At 45.1% G+C, this 18,648-nt stretch overlaps 1 protein-coding gene across 1 annotated transcript in view; it reads right to left on the bottom strand.

Moving 5' to 3' along the window:
• The window catches only part of MANBA (mannosidase beta), a 399,570-nt gene that overhangs the window by 308,979 nt on the left and 71,943 nt on the right, over positions 1–18,648 (bottom strand). Inside the window, exon 2 of the mRNA XM_086961579.1 lies at positions 17,883–17,977. Coding sequence (XP_086817705.1) covers positions 17,883–17,977 — 95 coding nt within the window. The remainder of the gene's footprint in view (positions 1–17,882; positions 17,978–18,648) is intronic.

Below are 18,648 nucleotides of genomic sequence, written 5' to 3'. Positions count from 1 at the left end.
GTAAAAGATCATTTGAGGGGACCACCTTCTTTGCCAGGCCCAACTTCTGCCATGTAACTGTGGAGAGAAGTTGGCGGCTCAGGCAGCTCATTAAGCCATTTCAGGCTTTTGGCTCAGAGGCATTTCTCCTATTCCCCGCAAGGTTGAAGCTAGTCACAAGGGGGAGAACAAGCATTTTCTTGTCCGAGGTTAAGGCCCAACAGTTTTTGGAGGCGATCAAGACACAGAAAGGTGGTTGAGATATTTAGAACTACTCATATTCTGTGAAGATGTGGAGTTTTACTGATAGGAGCCGGATATATAATTGTTTGAGAGCTGTAAGTTTTGTAAGATATGTAAGCTATGTAAATAGGCCGCTGGTATTTTTGGCAAAAATCCAGGGGCCAATAAGCACAGATAAAACATGATGAGGGAGACAAGGATTAGGCGGCTGGGGGCACGGAGGGGGTATAGGGGGGTACAGGAGGTATAGGTAAACATTGGGTGGAGGGGGAGAGGGGAGCAATTACCACAATCTGGAGCGGCTACACATAGGTCTCATTGACCTATTTGCCAGTAATGGGGGGGGGGAGAGAATGTGGATGGGAAGGGTGGGCTTAGGGGGTAAAAGGGGGGTGAAAAGGCAACAAAAAAAAGTAATGACACAGGGTATAAGAGGTAGCACAGAGCAGCGCACAAGGAGCTCAATTCACACAGTACGTAGCAGAGATATGTTGGTGGACATTTGATCAACCTCAGATCCATAACCATCGTAAGGTGATGGGCTGGGTAAGGTATGCAGGGTTGGACAAAACCTTTGATGTATTTTAATGAGTTGTAGAATCGCTACTATTAACGTCAGTGGCCTTAATGATGCTGGTAAAAGGCTAAGGGTTGCGGCATTACTTAGAACGATACGTTTGGATTTGGTCTGCCTCCAGGAAACACATGTAGATGCCTCCAAGGGGTACCTCCTGGAACATCTAGGGTTCGCCGTTTTGGCAAATTCCAAACAAGGCTCTAAGCATAGGGGGGTGGCAGTATTAGGGAGATCTAGTGATGTAGAGGTGATAAAAAAGAAGGAGGATCAATGGGGCAGGTGTATGGCTCCACAGAGGATGACCCTGAGATATTTCAATATCTAGATACAGAACTGGCGCTGTGGCCCGAGCCAATTATATGTTGTGGGGATTTTAATATTCATGACCCTAGTAGTTCGTTTCTACAGATAGGAGGACAGTATGTAAGGAGGAAGAAGAGAACTCATAGGGCATTGACGGATATGGTGCTACATAATTCCCTAGTGGATCCGTGGGCTAAGTTGAACCCAGGCATGGACGGTAGTACATTTTACTCAGCCCCCCATTAGGTATTGGTTAGGCTGGATTATTTTTTGATCTCTACTCCCTGTTGGCAGGGGCACAAATCGAAAAACAGCCTCGAATTGTGTCGGACCATAGCCCGTTGATTTTAACCATCAGAATAGGCCAGGTACAACGGAAGGATACACAATGGACATTTGATAGAGCCCTTTTGAAGGATGAGGCATATAGGGATTATATGACAGGTTGGATCAAGATCTATTTGGATATCAATAGAGGAACAGCCCCCCGGGAGTTGTATGGGATGCTTTTAAGGCCGGGGTTAGGGGGGAGACAATGAGTTATGTATTCTCAGCCCAGAAAAAGATAAGAGATAAAATTAATGAAGTATATCAAAGTTTGATGAAGGTAGAGGATGAATTGGCGACGGATTTACAGAAGAATGCACCAATAGAAGAGCACCTCCTCAAAATCATTGCTCTTAGAGCAGAAGCTGCAGAAAATATTTCTAAAAAGGCAGCAGAGAATTACCTAACTAAGAGGGAAGCGGCGTACGAGTTAAGCGAGAAGGTGGGCCATTTATTAGCCATTTATTAGCTGTCCGTACTAGACAGAGGCTAGCAGCTTTAGCAGCTTTAGACATTTTGGAGATTAGGGATGGGAACAGGGCCTTGGTTTCTGAAACAGTTAAAGTAAGAGAGGTTTTTAGACAGTTTTATGCAGAGTTATATGCTGGGGTAGGGCAGGAATCCTAGGAGAGGTAGAAAGTTATCTTAGAGATATTACCCCTTCGGCTATAACTACGGAGGAAAAGGAGATGTTGGATTCACCCTTTAACTTGGAGGAATTCCTCATGGTGCTAAAGATGTTACCATCAGGCAAAGCAGTTGGTCCAGATCAGCTGCCGGTTGAGTTTTACAAAGTGTTTCACCAAGTGATTGGCGCTGATATGTTTAACGTCATGCTGAAGGCGCAGAAGGGGGAGGTTATACCTGAATCTTGGGGGGAAGCGGACATTATTGTTATTTTAAAAAAAGGTAAAATACCAACACTGACAGGTTCGTATAGACCCATCACATTGATGAACGCAGATACCAAAGTGTACTCCAAGATACTGGCGAGAAGATTAGCGGCCGTGATAAAGGGTTTAGTAAGTCATACTCAGCATGGGTTTATTCCAGGCAAAAGCACCACACAACATATTAGGCAGGTGGTTACAAAGTTTGATGCGGAGGGTATCCTGGGGGACCCTATGGCGGCGCTTTTTTTGGATGCGGAGAAGGCGTTCGATAGGGTCTCCTGGGAATATCTGTGGCATACGTTAAAGTGGAGTGGAATGGGAAATGGTTTTATAACAGCGATGCAGACTCTTTATAAAAGTCCGTCAGGAAGGATTAGAGTCAATAGTGGGTACTCAACAGCAGTTAGTATTGGGAGAGGGACTAGACAAGGCTGTCCGTCATCCCCACTTCTCTTCGCACTCTATTTAGATCCACTGATACGTAAGTTGGAGGGCAATCAAAAGATCCCATCAATATGGCTGAATGGCTGTGAGGTAAAGACGCTGGCCTACGCAGATGACGTGGCCATTTTGACATCTAATCCTACTGTGGCCATAAGAGAAATTGAGACTGAGGCACAAAGATTTGGCCAGGTTGCGGGGTACAGCCTAAATAGCTCTAAGACTCAGATGGTGTGTAACCAGTACGTTGATTGTAATGACCAAAGGGTGGTGGATTCAGCTGTATACTTGGGGTGGCAATTACAGCTGATCTAGACTCAGTGGTGCAGAATAATCTTGCGCCCCTGATGACTAGGGTAAAGACAGACTTGGAACGGATGAACAACTTGCATCTATCGCTAGTGGGATGCACCAATGTTATAAAGATGTTGGTATTGCCCAAATTCTTGTATTTCTTTAGGGCAATACCTTTATTTTTAGAGGCAAGGTGGTTTAAAGAGTTGGAGAACATTCTGAATAGATTCATCTGGGCTCATGGCAAGACACGCAGGGCTTACAGATTTATGTCATTGCCAAGAGAAAGAGGAGGGTGGAGGGCGGAGGGAGCCTGATTTTAGGCTATATTATTGGGCAGCTGCACTGCAATACATGCGGGGATTGATCGGGGGGGGGGCGGTTTGGATCAAAGCATCACCAATGATTCGTATAGGATATACTCTGTGGTTTTGGGGCCGGAGGTGGAGAATTGCTTTCTCAACTGTACTGATTTTGGGTACTATAAAAGAACGAGATTCAAGACAGTTCAAGCCGCGGTTAAGATTTGGAATGCTGTCATGAAGAAAGTGGTCATGGGCCGATATAATTGGTATACTATGATGTACAAAAATGTCTCCTTGCCGCCACAGATCTTTGGGGATACGATAATGGCGGGCTGGGTTGAAAAGGGGATAGTTCAGATTGGGGATGTGAGGAATACTGAGGGAGTGTTGCAATTTTCAGACTTAATGAGCAGATATGGTTTAGATAGGAGGGATTTTTTTAAATTCCTGCAGTTAAGAAGTTTTCTTGGGGGTAAGCAGGGGGGACTGGTGGGTTTTAGTAAGGTAGAAATTCTGGAGAAAATAAGATTAGGTGGAGATTGCTCTATTCGGAGTTTCTACGCAAGGCAGCGAAATCGGATGATATGGACAAGCATGGTACTAAGGGGGCAGAGAAATTGGAAGGCGAGGTTGGCTGGTTCCAAGAGTCATTGGATTTGGGTCGCACACTGCTATGTTCAGCGCCGTTGCAGTCGCAACAGTATAAAACTCTGTACTCGATGTATTTTACACCAGCAAGGATAGCAAAGTGGGGGGGTGGTACAGGTATTACATGTCCAAGGTGTAGTTCCTCCGAGGCAGATTTGATACATATATTTGCTGCATGCCCTAAGTTACACACATTGATAAAAGAGGTAGAGAATTTTTTGGATGCCTCCTTAGATATTCAAATCACTTTAAATCCTGCTCAAATACTGTTAGGGATAGTCACAGATAGTAATACTATCCAGAGAGAATTTATTTTTGTTGCTATGGCAGTTTATAGGCTCTGCATAGCTAGGGCCTGGTTGGACAAGAACCCTCCGGTAATGCAAGTATGGCTGGCGAATCTTTTGGCGACATATAATTTGGAAAACAACGTATATGCTCGGAAAGGCAGGAAAGGGAGGAGTCTAGGATTAAGGATATGGGACCCTGTTAGAAGATGGGGTTGCCATGAATAGGATGATGTATTCTTTGATGAACTTTCTATATGATTTGAAAAGATATGTACTGTATCTGTTTAATGAAATTAATAGTATGATGTATCCTCTGATGAATTATCTATATGATTTGATATGATTTGAAAGGAAATGTACTGTATTGATTTAATGAAATTATTTTATTCGATAAAGTGCGCTGCAATGTGCTAACTGTGCAATAGTAAAATAAAAATATGTTAAAAAAAAAAAAAGGAAGAACGAGAGAGGCCATGCTACCCAGGACATGGGGGATAAAAGGAAAGAAACAAAATCCCAGCGCTCAGCACAGTGCCGAACAAAAACTCATCACAACTGAGCAGGACCAAAGTGAGACAACAGCACGGACGGGACTTACCAGCGCCACATGCTCCTACCAACCCAAGATCTACACAAAGTTTTATTTCCTAAGGGATGCAGGGTCAGTTCTTTATTCCAGCAATGCAACCCTCAAAGGCCTGCAACCTCCACTATTACCCCTACAGACGCAAGCAACCGTCCCAAGCCTTTTGCCCTTAGACGAAAGCGGGTCACCACAACAAAAAAGCCAGCAATCCCAGCTCAACCTCCAATCTCCAACGCACCCACAGGGCGCAAGCAGCAGGTATCCCATCTCCTGTGGTTTCCGCAGGAATGCCCGGGAACTTAGGATTCTCCCCAATAAAAAATAGCCAACAGGGCAGCACTTGGAGGATTCCGACTGCAGAACATAAGCTTTTGAGGTCTGGGATGGGGACTGGGCCACCAAAAAAACAAGGGTGAGAGGGATGCCAATGAAGACTCAAGGCGAGTAGATGGGGAACAAATCAGTGTAATTAACTCCAGCCCCACAATTAATAAGATGACGAGACGCTACAGCACCCCCATCAAAATAACTGATTTAACAAGCACAAAATCACCACTAACCCCAATACTCCTTGCTCAAGGGAGTCCGCTTACCCAACAAGGAGTATGTGCAGGAATACCGGACCCAAACCAGAAAGACGACTGAAGGACGACAATATCCTATTTAAACACACAAGAATGGGAAGACATGCTTGCCACCTATATACACCAGATCAGGAACAGGAACCAAGCTTGCACTCTCCCCAAGAGCTTTCTTGGGACTCACTTTCTACAGACCAGACCAGACCAAAAAAAGTACAAAGGAGAGTGCGCAAAGAAAGGAACAAAACACTGGTACTTGGACTTCCCTAATAAATACAATTCAATTGGCTGTCAAGGCACTGCAATATCAGTCAGAAAAGATGGAGATCCAATTAACATTACTGAACATATTGGAAGTCTTCACTGCAGGCATTGACGAAAAACTGGGAAATCTGAACGGCCTGATAACAAGAGCGCAATCGAACACCCACCTTAGCTGCAACTCTGACCAGGTTGTCGACAAACTATCCACCCTGCCCTTAATGCTAAGCGGCCTGATAAAGGACATCAAAAGCGTAACAGCAGGAAACACAATAAAAGACCAGGGTATTTCCAACAGCATGGAGGGAATAATCAATAGCCAGCCAACCAGCAACAAGCTTATAGGCAGCATTAATGTGGACATTGAGAAGGGTCCGGTGACGGTGGCTTACTAAAACTCAATGCCAAGCAACGCCGCCAACAGAAAAGGAAAGGGCGCCACCAAAAGCCTCACACAAACGCAATAGCTTACCTCCATATCTTTTCAGGTTCAAGCTTGTGGAACAACAGACAGGCCAAATCAAGAGCCATCGTTTAGAGAGCTTAAAAGGCCTATCATATCAACTGTCAGCCCCAGTTGGAGGCTATTGGAAAAAGTGGCACAGGATGGGGGCAAGATCTAAAACAAACATCCCCCAAGTTAATAACACCTAAAGCAACGTCAAGGAACTCTATGGCAGAAGTGTCAAGCAACCAAGCGGAAACACAGCTCGAAGAAGCAACTAGCTCCATACTTCCAACTTAACCCATGGCCACAGCAAATCCACAGCCGCCGGCATCACAAACAGTAGGAACCAGACAGCAAGAAACAGAGGTTTTGTTTTTTTATACTCTATATACTTCAAAGGGTCATCAGGATTCGTTAAATCGAGGTAACTTTCAAAGACTAATGAAGTCAATTCCAAACCTTGCCGGCATAAGTTCAAAGGATCTACTCTCCGTAGATTTCATACACACTGCCAACCCTCAAAGCCCAGAGGCAACAAAGACAACATGGATCACAAGTAAATTTGCTGAGATAATCCTAGCTGAAGTGGGCATATTCCTAAACTGGGGCATTAACATTGCCCCTTTTAAAAAACCAGCCTAACCATTTCCACTACTAAGCAACGCAAGCCCTGAGGCAAAAACACAGCAAGCACACTTAAACTGCGTACTTAGAGGCGCTCAAGGGAGATCGCGACAACAGAGTGTCAGCAGCCAGAGGGACAGACCAGTAATACCATTGAGGGCAGTCGCCTACTCAAACCAAGGTTTCACCAGGGGAGCACTATCCTGTACCATAATCATACGCACACAGGAGGATTGACGCTACTCACAAGACAAAGCCTACAGCAGTGTAAAGGAGTTCCCTCCAAGACTATGCTTGTGGAACATCAACGGCTTAGCAACAAAAATAGTGGACCCTGATTTCTTTAATTATGTTATAACCTTTAAAATAATCTTGTTGCAAGAAACTTGGCTAACGGATCTTCAGCACATTGAGGGTTATATATGCTTTGCCAAATCAGCAATAAGGACCGGCAGATTTGGCCAATGCTCTGGTGGGCTGGCCACCTATGTTTCTACGATGAGCATAGCTTCAGCAATCCTCATGGACGACGTCAAATGTAATTATAGAAGTCACAATTATTATCGCCCTTGATGAAGAAGAAACGGAGATGTGCACAATTAACTCGTATGTTCATCCCAAACGCAATGCGAAAGATTTTTAAAAAACTAACTAACCAAGAGGCAAAGTACACCACAGAGATGGAAAATCAGACGTTTATCTTGTCAGGGGTCCTAAACCACTACCTCATTGGCTCGGCAGAAGGGGAGGAGGTATCAGCTCCAACTGGAATCCACAATATCCCCACACAATGTGTCCAACTGCATGGAAAGAAGAAATGCCGCAACAGCTGCATTCATGATGACTTACAACAACTAAACCTTCAAGCACTAAACGGAAGATTCCCGGAAGACTCTCCTCCAGTTGAACCATTTTACTCTGCAATGACAAGCTCCATACTGGATTACACCTTTGCAAGCCTCGCTCTGTTCCCATACATTCTTGGGTTCAGAATGGGGGACAAGGGCGATGGTGACCATCGCCCCCGGGAACTACAATCAACAGCCACTGTACCTAGATCAATTAGGTCAAATGTAACCTTGAGGCCTATTTTCACCTCATACCTAAAAAGGATCAAATGTACAACAAACAACATAAACTTGCAGGCTGAAGCTGTAATTCAACTCTTAAACTCGCAAGCATCTAGCACAGATGACCAAATTGCCTACTGGGGACAGTTTACTGCTGTACTACTAGAAGAACTTGAAGATACTTTCCCTACAAAAGATAACGCTCGGAAAGCATGTGGAAAATATTAAATTCTGAAAAACCAAAGAGTACAGCTCAAGTTCCTCAAAAAAATCTATAAACTCAACTCTGCATAAGATGGGAAGATCCCCTGGTAACGCTACCACACGATTATCCCTGAAGGGCCAAATTGCAGCACTAAAAATATTGAAATGGAACATCAATAGAGATCGCGAGAATTAAAGCTGGGAAAAACTCCTACACAACACAAATTGTAACTACAGTGCCCGCTTTTGGAAAACTGTAAATGGAATCATGCACCCACAACATAAGGGCATAGGGTCACATACCCCGGAAACAAACTGGGTAAAATTTCTTACTGCTCACTTTAACAACCAAACAGAAAACGCCGGAGCACAAACGGTTAACAGCTAGATTCCAGAGGGTCAAGCTGGAGCAAGCAAAACGGAGACAAGGGAGCAGGAGCTCCCAGCCACAGAAAACATACCATCAGGCGCAGCTAGCCGCCCTCTGCCACTCTTAATTAAAAAGCATATCGGTATTCTAGCGAGCAGACTGGCCCCCTACATGCAACAACTAGTGGAGCCAGACCAGGCGGGTTTTATACCCCAGCGACAGACCAGTGACAATACCAGGCGTGTCCTCCACCTCATTGAGGCAGGATCACGCACACGTCCAGATTGTATGCTACTCACGATTGACGCTGAAAAAGCGTTCGATAGGGTGCACTGGCCCTACCTGGAACAGGTCCTACATAATTTTGGCCTCGGAGATGTCCTCTGCACCCACATTCTGAATTGCTATAGACAGCCTAACGCCACTGTACGCGTCAATGGGCATACCTCCTCGCGCTTCCCGATTGGAAGGGGGACCAGGCAGGGATGCCCCCTCTCCCCCATTCTGTTTGCCCTCTACATGGAACCGCTGGCGCAAAGGGTTAGGCAGCACGCCCTCATCAAGGGCATTAAGTTTGGAGGCGATATCCACAAAATCAGTCTCTAGGCAGACGAAATTTTGCTCTCCCTTACCGAACCGGTTCAATCGTTATGGGCGCTTTTTATTGAACTCCATTGCTTTGCGCTCGCCTCCGGGTTTAAAATCAATACGGAGAAATCGATGGCCCTTATTATTTCCTTATTGCCTGACACCTTCTCCGAAGTACGAGAAGAACACGATGTGGAGTGGTCCGGCTCTACAGTCCCCTATTTGGGAGTCCTCCTGGGCCCCACCATCCCAGCTACGGTGGAAGCGAACTATACCAGACTCCGCACGCAGCTCTGTGAAGAACTCCGGAGATGGAAACGACACTCTCTCTCGTGGTTGGGGAGGATAGCCGCCACCATAATGACCCTTTTACCACAGATTCTTTATCTGTTCAAAACCCTCCCCCTGCGACCACCTCGCGGCTGGATCCAACAGATGCAGTCCGAGCTGGCACGCTACATATGGCAGGGTCGTCGACCGCGCTTCAAGCAAGCCATTGCAGTCCTCCCACCGGGCCACGGCGGGGTAGGGATACCGGATCTCCAACTCTACTTTTACGCGGCACAACTCCGGAGCCTGGCGGAATGGTATCAGCTGGAGTCTGTCAAACACTGGCTTTTTCACGACCAGGCAGTGGCGGGTAAGCCATTACAAGGGATCGCCCTTTCTCCCTGGGCGCCATCGGCCGCCTAACCTCTACGCCTCCCACATTACAGGCACGGTTATGGAAGTGTGGGACTGCGTTGCGTACAAACACGAACTGTCTTCCTTCCCCTCCCCTCTAACACCGCTCTTTGACAATCCCGACTTTACCCCGGGCCTCGACCCAAAAGCATTTGCGAACTGGCGCTGCTCTCCCTGCAGAGCATTGGGGCACCTCTTCAATTTGGAAGGAATCCTTTCCTTTTCACAGCTGAAAGAGGGTTACGGCATCCCAGAGGACGACAGACTAGCTTATCTGCAGGTTCGACACTGGGCACTTCACCCTGATATTAAATCTGGAGCGCAACGGCTTCTTACCCCCTACGAGAAGTGGCTAGTTACTCGCACCTCCGAGAAAAAGTTGATCTCGGACCTGTACCAACACCTCTTCCTCACAAACATACACACATAACGCAGGCAGATGCCGATGGGAGCGGGAACTGGGCAGGACCCTCACACACAAGGAATGGAGTGGTATATATCACAGGTCATGGCACTCCGCATACCACACCGGATTGACGGAAACCCTAACCAAGGTGGCCACCTACTGGTACCTCACGCCTGCACGTCTTCATCAAGCTGACCCCCACATTAGCGAGCGCTGTTGGAGAGGGTGCGGGGAGTTGGGCACATTGGAACACCTGCTCTGGAGCTGCGATCGCATACAGGGGTACTGGGACATGATAATATATGATATAGATTCCCACCTGGATACTGAACTTCCCCGGTTTCCGGCTTACATCCTGCTAGGGCTGCCCAACACCCTGATGTATCCCCTGAAGTCCCGGAGGGGCCGCCTCATAGCTTTTGCATTGGGTGCAGCCACACAAAACATCTTAGCACACTGGAGAACCCCGCAGGCCCCCCCACACACAGACTGGTTGCACAGGTTATGGATGGTGCTTGGCATGGAGAAGCTGTCCCTGGTACTGGCCGGCCGGGGAAACGAATTCCCAGAGTTGTGGCGTCCCTTCTTAACACTGCTCACTGGGGAGTTCCGTGAACTGAGCTGCCCCAGATACTTACATCTTCTCAGGCTGGCAGACAACCCAATCCCGGAACAAAAGGCAACCAAGGGCACGCAACATTACAAGCGCTGATGCTTCTCTCATACTTCCTATTTTTTGGCTACAATGGACTTTTCCTTTTAGTTGGGTGGACAAGGGGGGGATGGGAGGGGGGCGGGACCCACTGTATTGTTTATATGGATATATGCGGCCTGCATTGCTGCCCGCACCTGCAGGCACTGAATGTACTTATCGCTCTTGCATTAACACTTGCCTTGCTAGGCTTGTTTAACAGAATGCGGCCCTATTGTCTTGTTCTTTGTGAAAACTCAAAAAAATATTTAAACCATAAAAAGCATATCGCCAAAGGGAGGAAAGAAGAAGCCCCGGGACCGAACGGCATTCCACTTGCCCTGTTCAAAGCAAAGAGTGAAGACTGGGCGGATATCCTGCTACCTCTCTTTTTGGAAGTCAGGTGGCTAAACGGAATACTAGAATCTTAGAGGGGCTCGACAATAGTGCCAATTTGCAAAAAAAGGAGACAATGCGGAGCCCAACAATTACCGCTTAGTAGCTCTGATAGATAATGAAGCGAAATGTTTTGCGGGCACCATATTAGAGTAGCTCACATCCTGGGCTGAGGCGAATCAGATAATACCGCTGAACCAGATTGGCTATCGCAAAATGGCCAGCACATCTACAAACATCCTCACAATCTCTCTAATAATTGATGCAGCAAAAGCCTCCAAATTACCTTTACACCTGTGTTATATTGACTTTAGTGCTGCCTTTGATAATGTAGAGAGGGGCAGACTGTGGGGGAAACTGGCGTGATCGGGCATACCACAGCCTATTTTAAACATGCTCTTGCTTCTACACACAGATACCTGTGTGCAGGTGAAATTAGGCAGCGGGACCCACCTTTCCTCAAAAGTCCCTACAACAAAAGGATTGAAACAGGGTTGTGAGCTTGCACCAACCCTGTTCAATCTATTCATGGCTGACCTTCCAAAGGTGCTTGATGGCTTTAACTCCCATTCACCCAGGATAGGAGGGAAAACATTGACCAATCTCATGTATGCAGACGATGTAGTTCGGCTTAGTCATACTCACGTTGGTCTCCAACATCTACTGACGGAAATGCACAACTACGCAACAGAAAACCACTAAAAAATAAATCTGAGCAAGACTTGGACAATGTCAATAAACGAAAATAAGAACCCACAAAGGAGCAGATTCCTGGGTGGCATCAAATTCAATCCAGCTCTCGAGTACAAGTACCTAGGAGTCACATTTGACAAGGAAGGGTCGTTTGCGCGCCAGACAGAGGAAATAAGAAGGAAAGGTCTGCTGACTGCTCTAACGATGAAAAACCTTGCAAATAAATTGATGAGGCTGACTTTGACCCCGCTCTTGAAGGTAGTCCAGGCTAAACTTCTCCCCTCGATTGCTTATGGCAGCGAGGCACTGCGAGGGGAAGAGACGCTAAGGATCTGGACAACATGCAGGTCAAAGCTTACAGAACTATGTTCTGCCTTCCGCCCTACACATCACCTGTTCAAATAAGGTTGGAGTTTGGTCTTCTACAACAAGTCTTAGCCAGGTATGGTGCTTACATCATCTGCTGGCATAAGATTAGAAGTGCCACTATAAATACGCTAAACTATTTGCTGTGGCAAGACATACAGCACAGGGAGCTCTCTCAAGCAAGAAGCTATCTTCAGTTAAAAAACTAGTCTGGAAACCCATAGAACAAATTTACTTGGTGGGGGACAAGGCAAGCTTCTCAAACAGATCTCATAGCTACAACACAGAACCAGGTGGCAGGGATTATTGCCGCACTAACTAACAGTTTTAAAACCGTTCCTTGGTTCTAGCAACCAAAAAAAGGTCAAACAGATCTCATGCATGGATGATACTTAACTCCTACAAATCACTCGCCCCACAACTATACGTTAATCAGGGCTATCCTAGGGCCATAAAAATGAACTTCTATAGTCATAGACTGGGTATCCTTCTGTGTGCTCAGTATCTACCACCATGGCTGAGGACAACAGCACAAGCCACATGCAGGCTGTGTAACATCAAGAATGGTGACATTTTACATCTAATTTGCCTATGCAAAGAATTGCACCAAGCACAGCAACAGCTCCTAAAAGAACCTTTTAAACAGAAAGGTATCCACACCAGGAGGCAAGCAGTGCTGGCCTGCTTAAACCCTGAAAATATCCAACTGAACTGCAGATTGGTAAAATTCCTTATGTTGGCTGAACAAAAAATGCTCGAAATACCCAAAAATACTCCACGAAGGTTTGTCGCCGCAGGCTGTCCAGTAGACGGGAAGAGGCCTTAGCCGGACCATATTAAGGATGCCCACCAGTAGCATAGGGATAATCCTTGCAATAAACCAAGACAATCTGAACGATTTGACAAATGGGCAAGCGTGGCTGGAGTAAATAAACTCTGAGACTGTAACTCACAGCATCCAGCGAGCTATTGACCTTCTTTAATAAGTATCATTAATTGTGATTTTAAACTGTAAAGAATTTCCTAACTTTGGGTTTTAACTGGTTTTAACAAAGATTTTTCTTTTGTAACAACAACTAAAAAGGCAGCTAAGGTGGATGGAATCATATTGAACGACTATTTAAAATTCTTTTAAGTGTTAATATTGCAATGGTTTTAGTTAACAATGCAAAAAATAAAGAAACTTGAAAGTTGATTCTGCCCATGGGATCGCAGAGAGGCGAAGGTGTAGGTTCAAGCAGAAACAGGTGCACCAGGATCCATGCCAGCTGGATGAATGGATACAACTGTAAGCAAGTGCCGGTTTTGAGTCTCCACAGTGCAGGTCTAGTCAGGCTGTGGACGATAAGCAAACCAGCAGCATGTCAAATCTTCAGATGCCCAGGGCTTTGGAGAATAGAGTGAATGGTCTTGGAGGGCAGCTCTGTAAAGAGGGAGAGTAAAATACTATCAGCTCGCCGTACACCTGCATGTCCTGCATGGGTTGTGTTTCATTATAAAAGGGTAGACACGAGGGGTCAAATGACGCACTCACCCATCTGAAACCAGGAGTACTGGGTGAAATCTGCTGGTGTGACAGCGAGGGTCATGTCAGCATGAAGGAAAGAGGCAATGAGAACGGGCGAGGGGGCACCTAACTCCTATGAACACCGGCAATGCCCCAGCACTATTCTTATTTAAAAGAGCCCCCTGCACTTGGGTGTCTATGGCAAATCTAAGGGGCAGGGTAGTTTGAGGCCTACTGACATGTGAAGAATTGTCTTGCCCGGTCCTGTGCTCTGACTGCGTCTGAATTAGCGCAGGTGCCACTGCAGCCGCACTCCTCATCCCCGAGAACTAAAAGAAATCAAGCTGCTGTAGGTTACCTTAATCCTCCCAATCCCATTAGCAGGAATTACTCCCAGGGCAGGTAACAAGTATCAGGATGCGCCACTTCTAGGGAGCAGCGGCTCAAGGTCGTTCGTGTCCGGGGTCTGGCAGTCTCCCACTGTGCTGCCCCACTCCTTGTTCACCCGATACTTCCTCAACTAACCCCTGAAGGGCCCTACCCCGGCAGGCATAGAGCAAAGTCAGCACACATCCACCATCATAGGACCCTCACAACTGCCACCTGCCTTGCAGTTCCTGTGTTTACCAGGACAGCTTCCATTCCAAACCTGTCACAACCTTTGCCCGATTACCCTTCAGTGACATGCCCTGGAGAACAGGCCTGACAAGTAGTTTGGAGGAAGGGTAGGAGGCGGTTGCAAGCCATAGCTAACTGGGCAGGCATTTCAAAATATTGTAGCCAAATTTGGAAATGTGGAATTGAACGACAGAGCGATATTTGCTGGAGTATTGTGATTCTCACCAGAGATGACAAGGCAATGCAGACTGCAAGAGGTAAGAAGTGCAGAAAGAACAATGTACTCTGACATTTCTGCTCCAGAAATGAAGAAAGATGTCGATGTAAAACAGATCAAGTAGGCTTTGGGTGTTTTTTGCGAGACCACCAAAGAAGCAACTGAGGATTTCACTACGTCACTGAGACAATTATGTGTTGTTGTTTTTTTTAGCAAGAGGATGAAAAATCAATAAAAGTCAGAGTTAAATAATTTGGCAATATGGACACGTAAAGAGAGGTGGGTGCGATGAACAAGAGCACTGGGATTTGGGTGGCATTGTAGTGGGCGAGATACCAATAGCGCTAGTAAGGGAAGCCAGGTGTGAGATGATATGGAAGAACTCAAAGGCAGGAACAATATTTTTGAAGGACTGAGTTTTAAAGCAGAACTTGGGCATCCAATACTTAATGAAGTCAAATAGTTTTTTCAGGTGACTGATGTCTTTTGAAAAGAGTGCTGTCAAGTTATTGGTAGAAGGATAAGCTATACTGTGAAGAGAGAGAGAGAGAGAGAGAGAGCTCTCATTTCCTATGAAGGATGAGAGGCTCCAAGGGCACCCCCACAAGATGCAAAATACTGCAGACTATCTATGAGACTCCATTTCAAATGATTGAGAGCTTCCGGAGTGGAATGGGACGAACCAACTTAGACCCATCCCACTTTTTTCATTTTCATTAGAAGACCTTAGAAAAGTAATTTTTGGTCAACCATTTCAAATGCTGCAGTTAGTAAGGTCAAAACGTCCAAGCAGGTTGCATGCAGGCTCCACACCTCTAAATTACAAGGTCTGAAGACAGGTGAAAAACATAACATTAGGATGCATAAGTATGGATTTGCAGTTGTAAGTTCTCCGATTTTTTAAATATCTTTTCTAGCAAATAAATGTGTGTGATGGGTCTAGGTGGTTCAGGTAAGGCTTTTTAGTAGAAAAGGGGGGTAAGGCCGATTCTATGACATGGAGAAAAACCTCAAGATTCAAGGATGTGTTCACAATTTCGAGAAGCATGGAAATGGATTAAGTGTCCATTTCTGTACAGATTTTCTAAAGGGTGATTTTTTTCGAGGTTCCTTAAAGAGACCTTTTCTGACTAGTGTTACAAAAAGATTTATTGCACAGACTGGGTGTCTTGTACCTCATCAATGGCTTAAACCAGGGATACTGCAGCACTTCAACCCAATGGTACTATCTCTACTTTGCACATGGTACTGAAATTCATAGAAGTCTGAAGATCTTTTAATTTATCCATATTAACGCTGTCTATTTGGCTTAATGCCAACCTGCTCCTCCGAGTGTGTTGTCTGATCTGGACGTCCATCTCCTGCATTCCAGACTTGTTTTGCCACTGCTACATCAAGGTGCCAACTTGCAGGTAGACCATCACCTCAACGGCTCAGCAACTTTCATACAGCCTTTCAGCCAGAGTAGGTCCGCAATACTAATTCTGTCTCTGCTTTCTTCGCATACCTTACATTACTTTATTATCTTGGGGTCAGTACAGGGTAGTAGTCTCTGGCGTCTACTGCTGTTTGTTAAGTGAGCTCTTTGACATAGTTGCTTCTGCAAACCCATTGGCAAAGGCACCGCTGTATCACATGCACAGAATAAGATTGGCCAGCCTTGTTACTGAAACACAACAAAGGTATAAGAGAGGCATAGCTGAAATTCAGATATTTCAAAATCGTGCTTGCCTTGAATACCAGTAGACTCGCTTGCTTCTCCATACAGCAAGAGTGTCTCAATTCACTATTTTTGGCGGTGTCGAGATTCTAAATGTGTAACAGTGAATATAGTGTAGTCTTGGCCCAAACTACCACTGCATGTTTGGTTCCCCACATGTGACTCACATAGCTATGACTATTACTTCAGCAATGCTAGTGTTACTCCATTTTCTGTTTACATTTCTTTATTGGGTATGAACCAAAGCAAAAAGCAAGCAAATGACAAAAAAATGAAGTCATGAAACAAAATAATAAACTTCGAACTAAACGGGCACATGCCTAGGGAACTACATCCATGGAAAAGTTATACACTTATAGTCCGCTGCCAATGTGGAGGATGGCTGTGCATTCACAGCCGATGAACTTCAGCCAGGAGAGTCAAACAAACAACATGCTCATGTAATCAAAGAATTGCTAGTGTTACTCCATGATTTATCTAACATTTCAGGTCAGGTGTGATGCTGGGGACCAGTCCCGGACAGGCCATTTACTCATCTGGTATTTCCCTCTGGGGCTTAAGACATTGAACACTGGTTTTTAGGACCAACATCCACCATTTGCACCCTTGTCACTCTCTCCAGCATCCCATGGCTTATCGTAGCAGCCGCAGAAGTGGAATAAAAAGAGAGTTAGCGAGAAAAAGATGGAGAAGTGATGGAAAGAGAGCAGACAGATAGAGACGATGGAGACAGCGGCCAGAGGAAGAACAGAGAGAGAGACAAAGAAAGAGATAGGTGAGTAGAGGGAGGAAGTAAGGCTGGCCTGAAAACTTTTTCCAGGACTGCTTTTGGCTCATAATACAGCCCTACTGGAGAAGTTGGTTCTCCACTGACTTGGCAGTGGTTAAACTCTCTGCTGTTTGAAGTGCAAAACACCGCTATCCCCAACAAGATGAGTAGCTGAAAGAATTGCTAACCTTGGCTATTCATAAACAGTTGATCTATAAATTGAACACTTTTGTCTTGTCTTTGGTTATGAAGCCTCTTCTTCTGCAGTGCAGTATCTAGGACCACTGTTAAAGTTGTTAAATGTTCTAAACAGCATGCATGATTGGATCTATTTGTTGCTTTTGCGAATGTATTGTTCTTTGAAGCTACTGTTGGCTTCATTTATACAGTTCATCAGTTTTCCTCTTGCTGCTGCCACCATGTACTCTTATCCCAATCTCGTCTTTTCCTATTCCACCATCTTTCCCTATTTTTTATGTTATCCATAACCTCCGTCTTAGTATTCACAGAACTCCATGAACACCCCTTCACGTTCTAACCCTAGTTGAAACTTGTTCTGGTTTTGCACTGGAGTACTTTGTTTCCTATTGCTACTTTTTTAATGTTAGGTGCTATTCCCCATTGGCTGGTATGGACTCCACTCTACGCAAATTCAGTTTTGTTGTTTAAAAGAATTACACTAAATAATTGTTTTCAAAACATACTATAACAGAAATAGGCTTGCAGCTACCGAGCCACAAATGTGAGATCTTAACCCCCCTCCAGCTGTTTCAACTTGCATACCTGAAATCTGTGGGGAGCGTAAATGTCCTACTGTAGGTCCAATTGTCCAAAGAAATCCACCGATAGGCCATGTCGTTAAATCGGTAATAAGGATCCTATCAAAATAAGAAGAAAAAAAACAGAACCCTTTTAGAGTTTGACCACACCCCTCCAATGATGTTGTTAGAATAAACAGAAACTTTGTTATTGGGTATAGCAACATCCAATCAGACCGATTCAGAATTATGCAAATAGCACTGCCTTTAAAATTCTGTTCAGTTTTTTTAAAGTGTGAGCAAAGCATAACTGTAATGGGAGCATTTAAAATATATTTTTAAACGCATCAGATCTTTCCTATCTTTTAGGTCAAGATTAACTCACAAAGCAAGATGTTGTAGCTCAAATGTCTGTTGTCACTCTAGTATCTGGAGGGCAGACCACAGTAGGAGTCACCCTGAAACCGTTTGCTTATCCCGAACTATCACTGATGCCTAAATCTTACTGTTTGTAAACTTATTAAGCAATCACTCAGGTCTTTCACCACACAGTAGAAAATTAGAACTTTAGAACAGAAAGACTTCCTCAGATGAAAGAAATTGAAACACAACTTAAAATTGACCTCAGTAAATTCTGTCTCACCGTTATCAGTTTTTGGGCAATATAGAGGTGTATATTGTATCGTAAGTGAGGGATACTTCCACTTGATGTCAAGACTTTCTAGATTTAAAAATAGTTCTCCTGCACATGTGGACATTCAAAGACATTTTCGTCACGCTGATTTCATCAT

Source organism: Lissotriton vulgaris, chromosome 3_1 (genome assembly GCF_964263255.1).
Source record: "Lissotriton vulgaris chromosome 3_1, aLisVul1.2, whole genome shotgun sequence".
NCBI lineage: Eukaryota > Metazoa > Chordata > Amphibia > Caudata > Salamandridae > Lissotriton > Lissotriton vulgaris.
The sequence above is the reverse complement of the archived record's forward strand: the minus strand, read 5'-3'. Positions and strand labels throughout refer to the sequence as shown.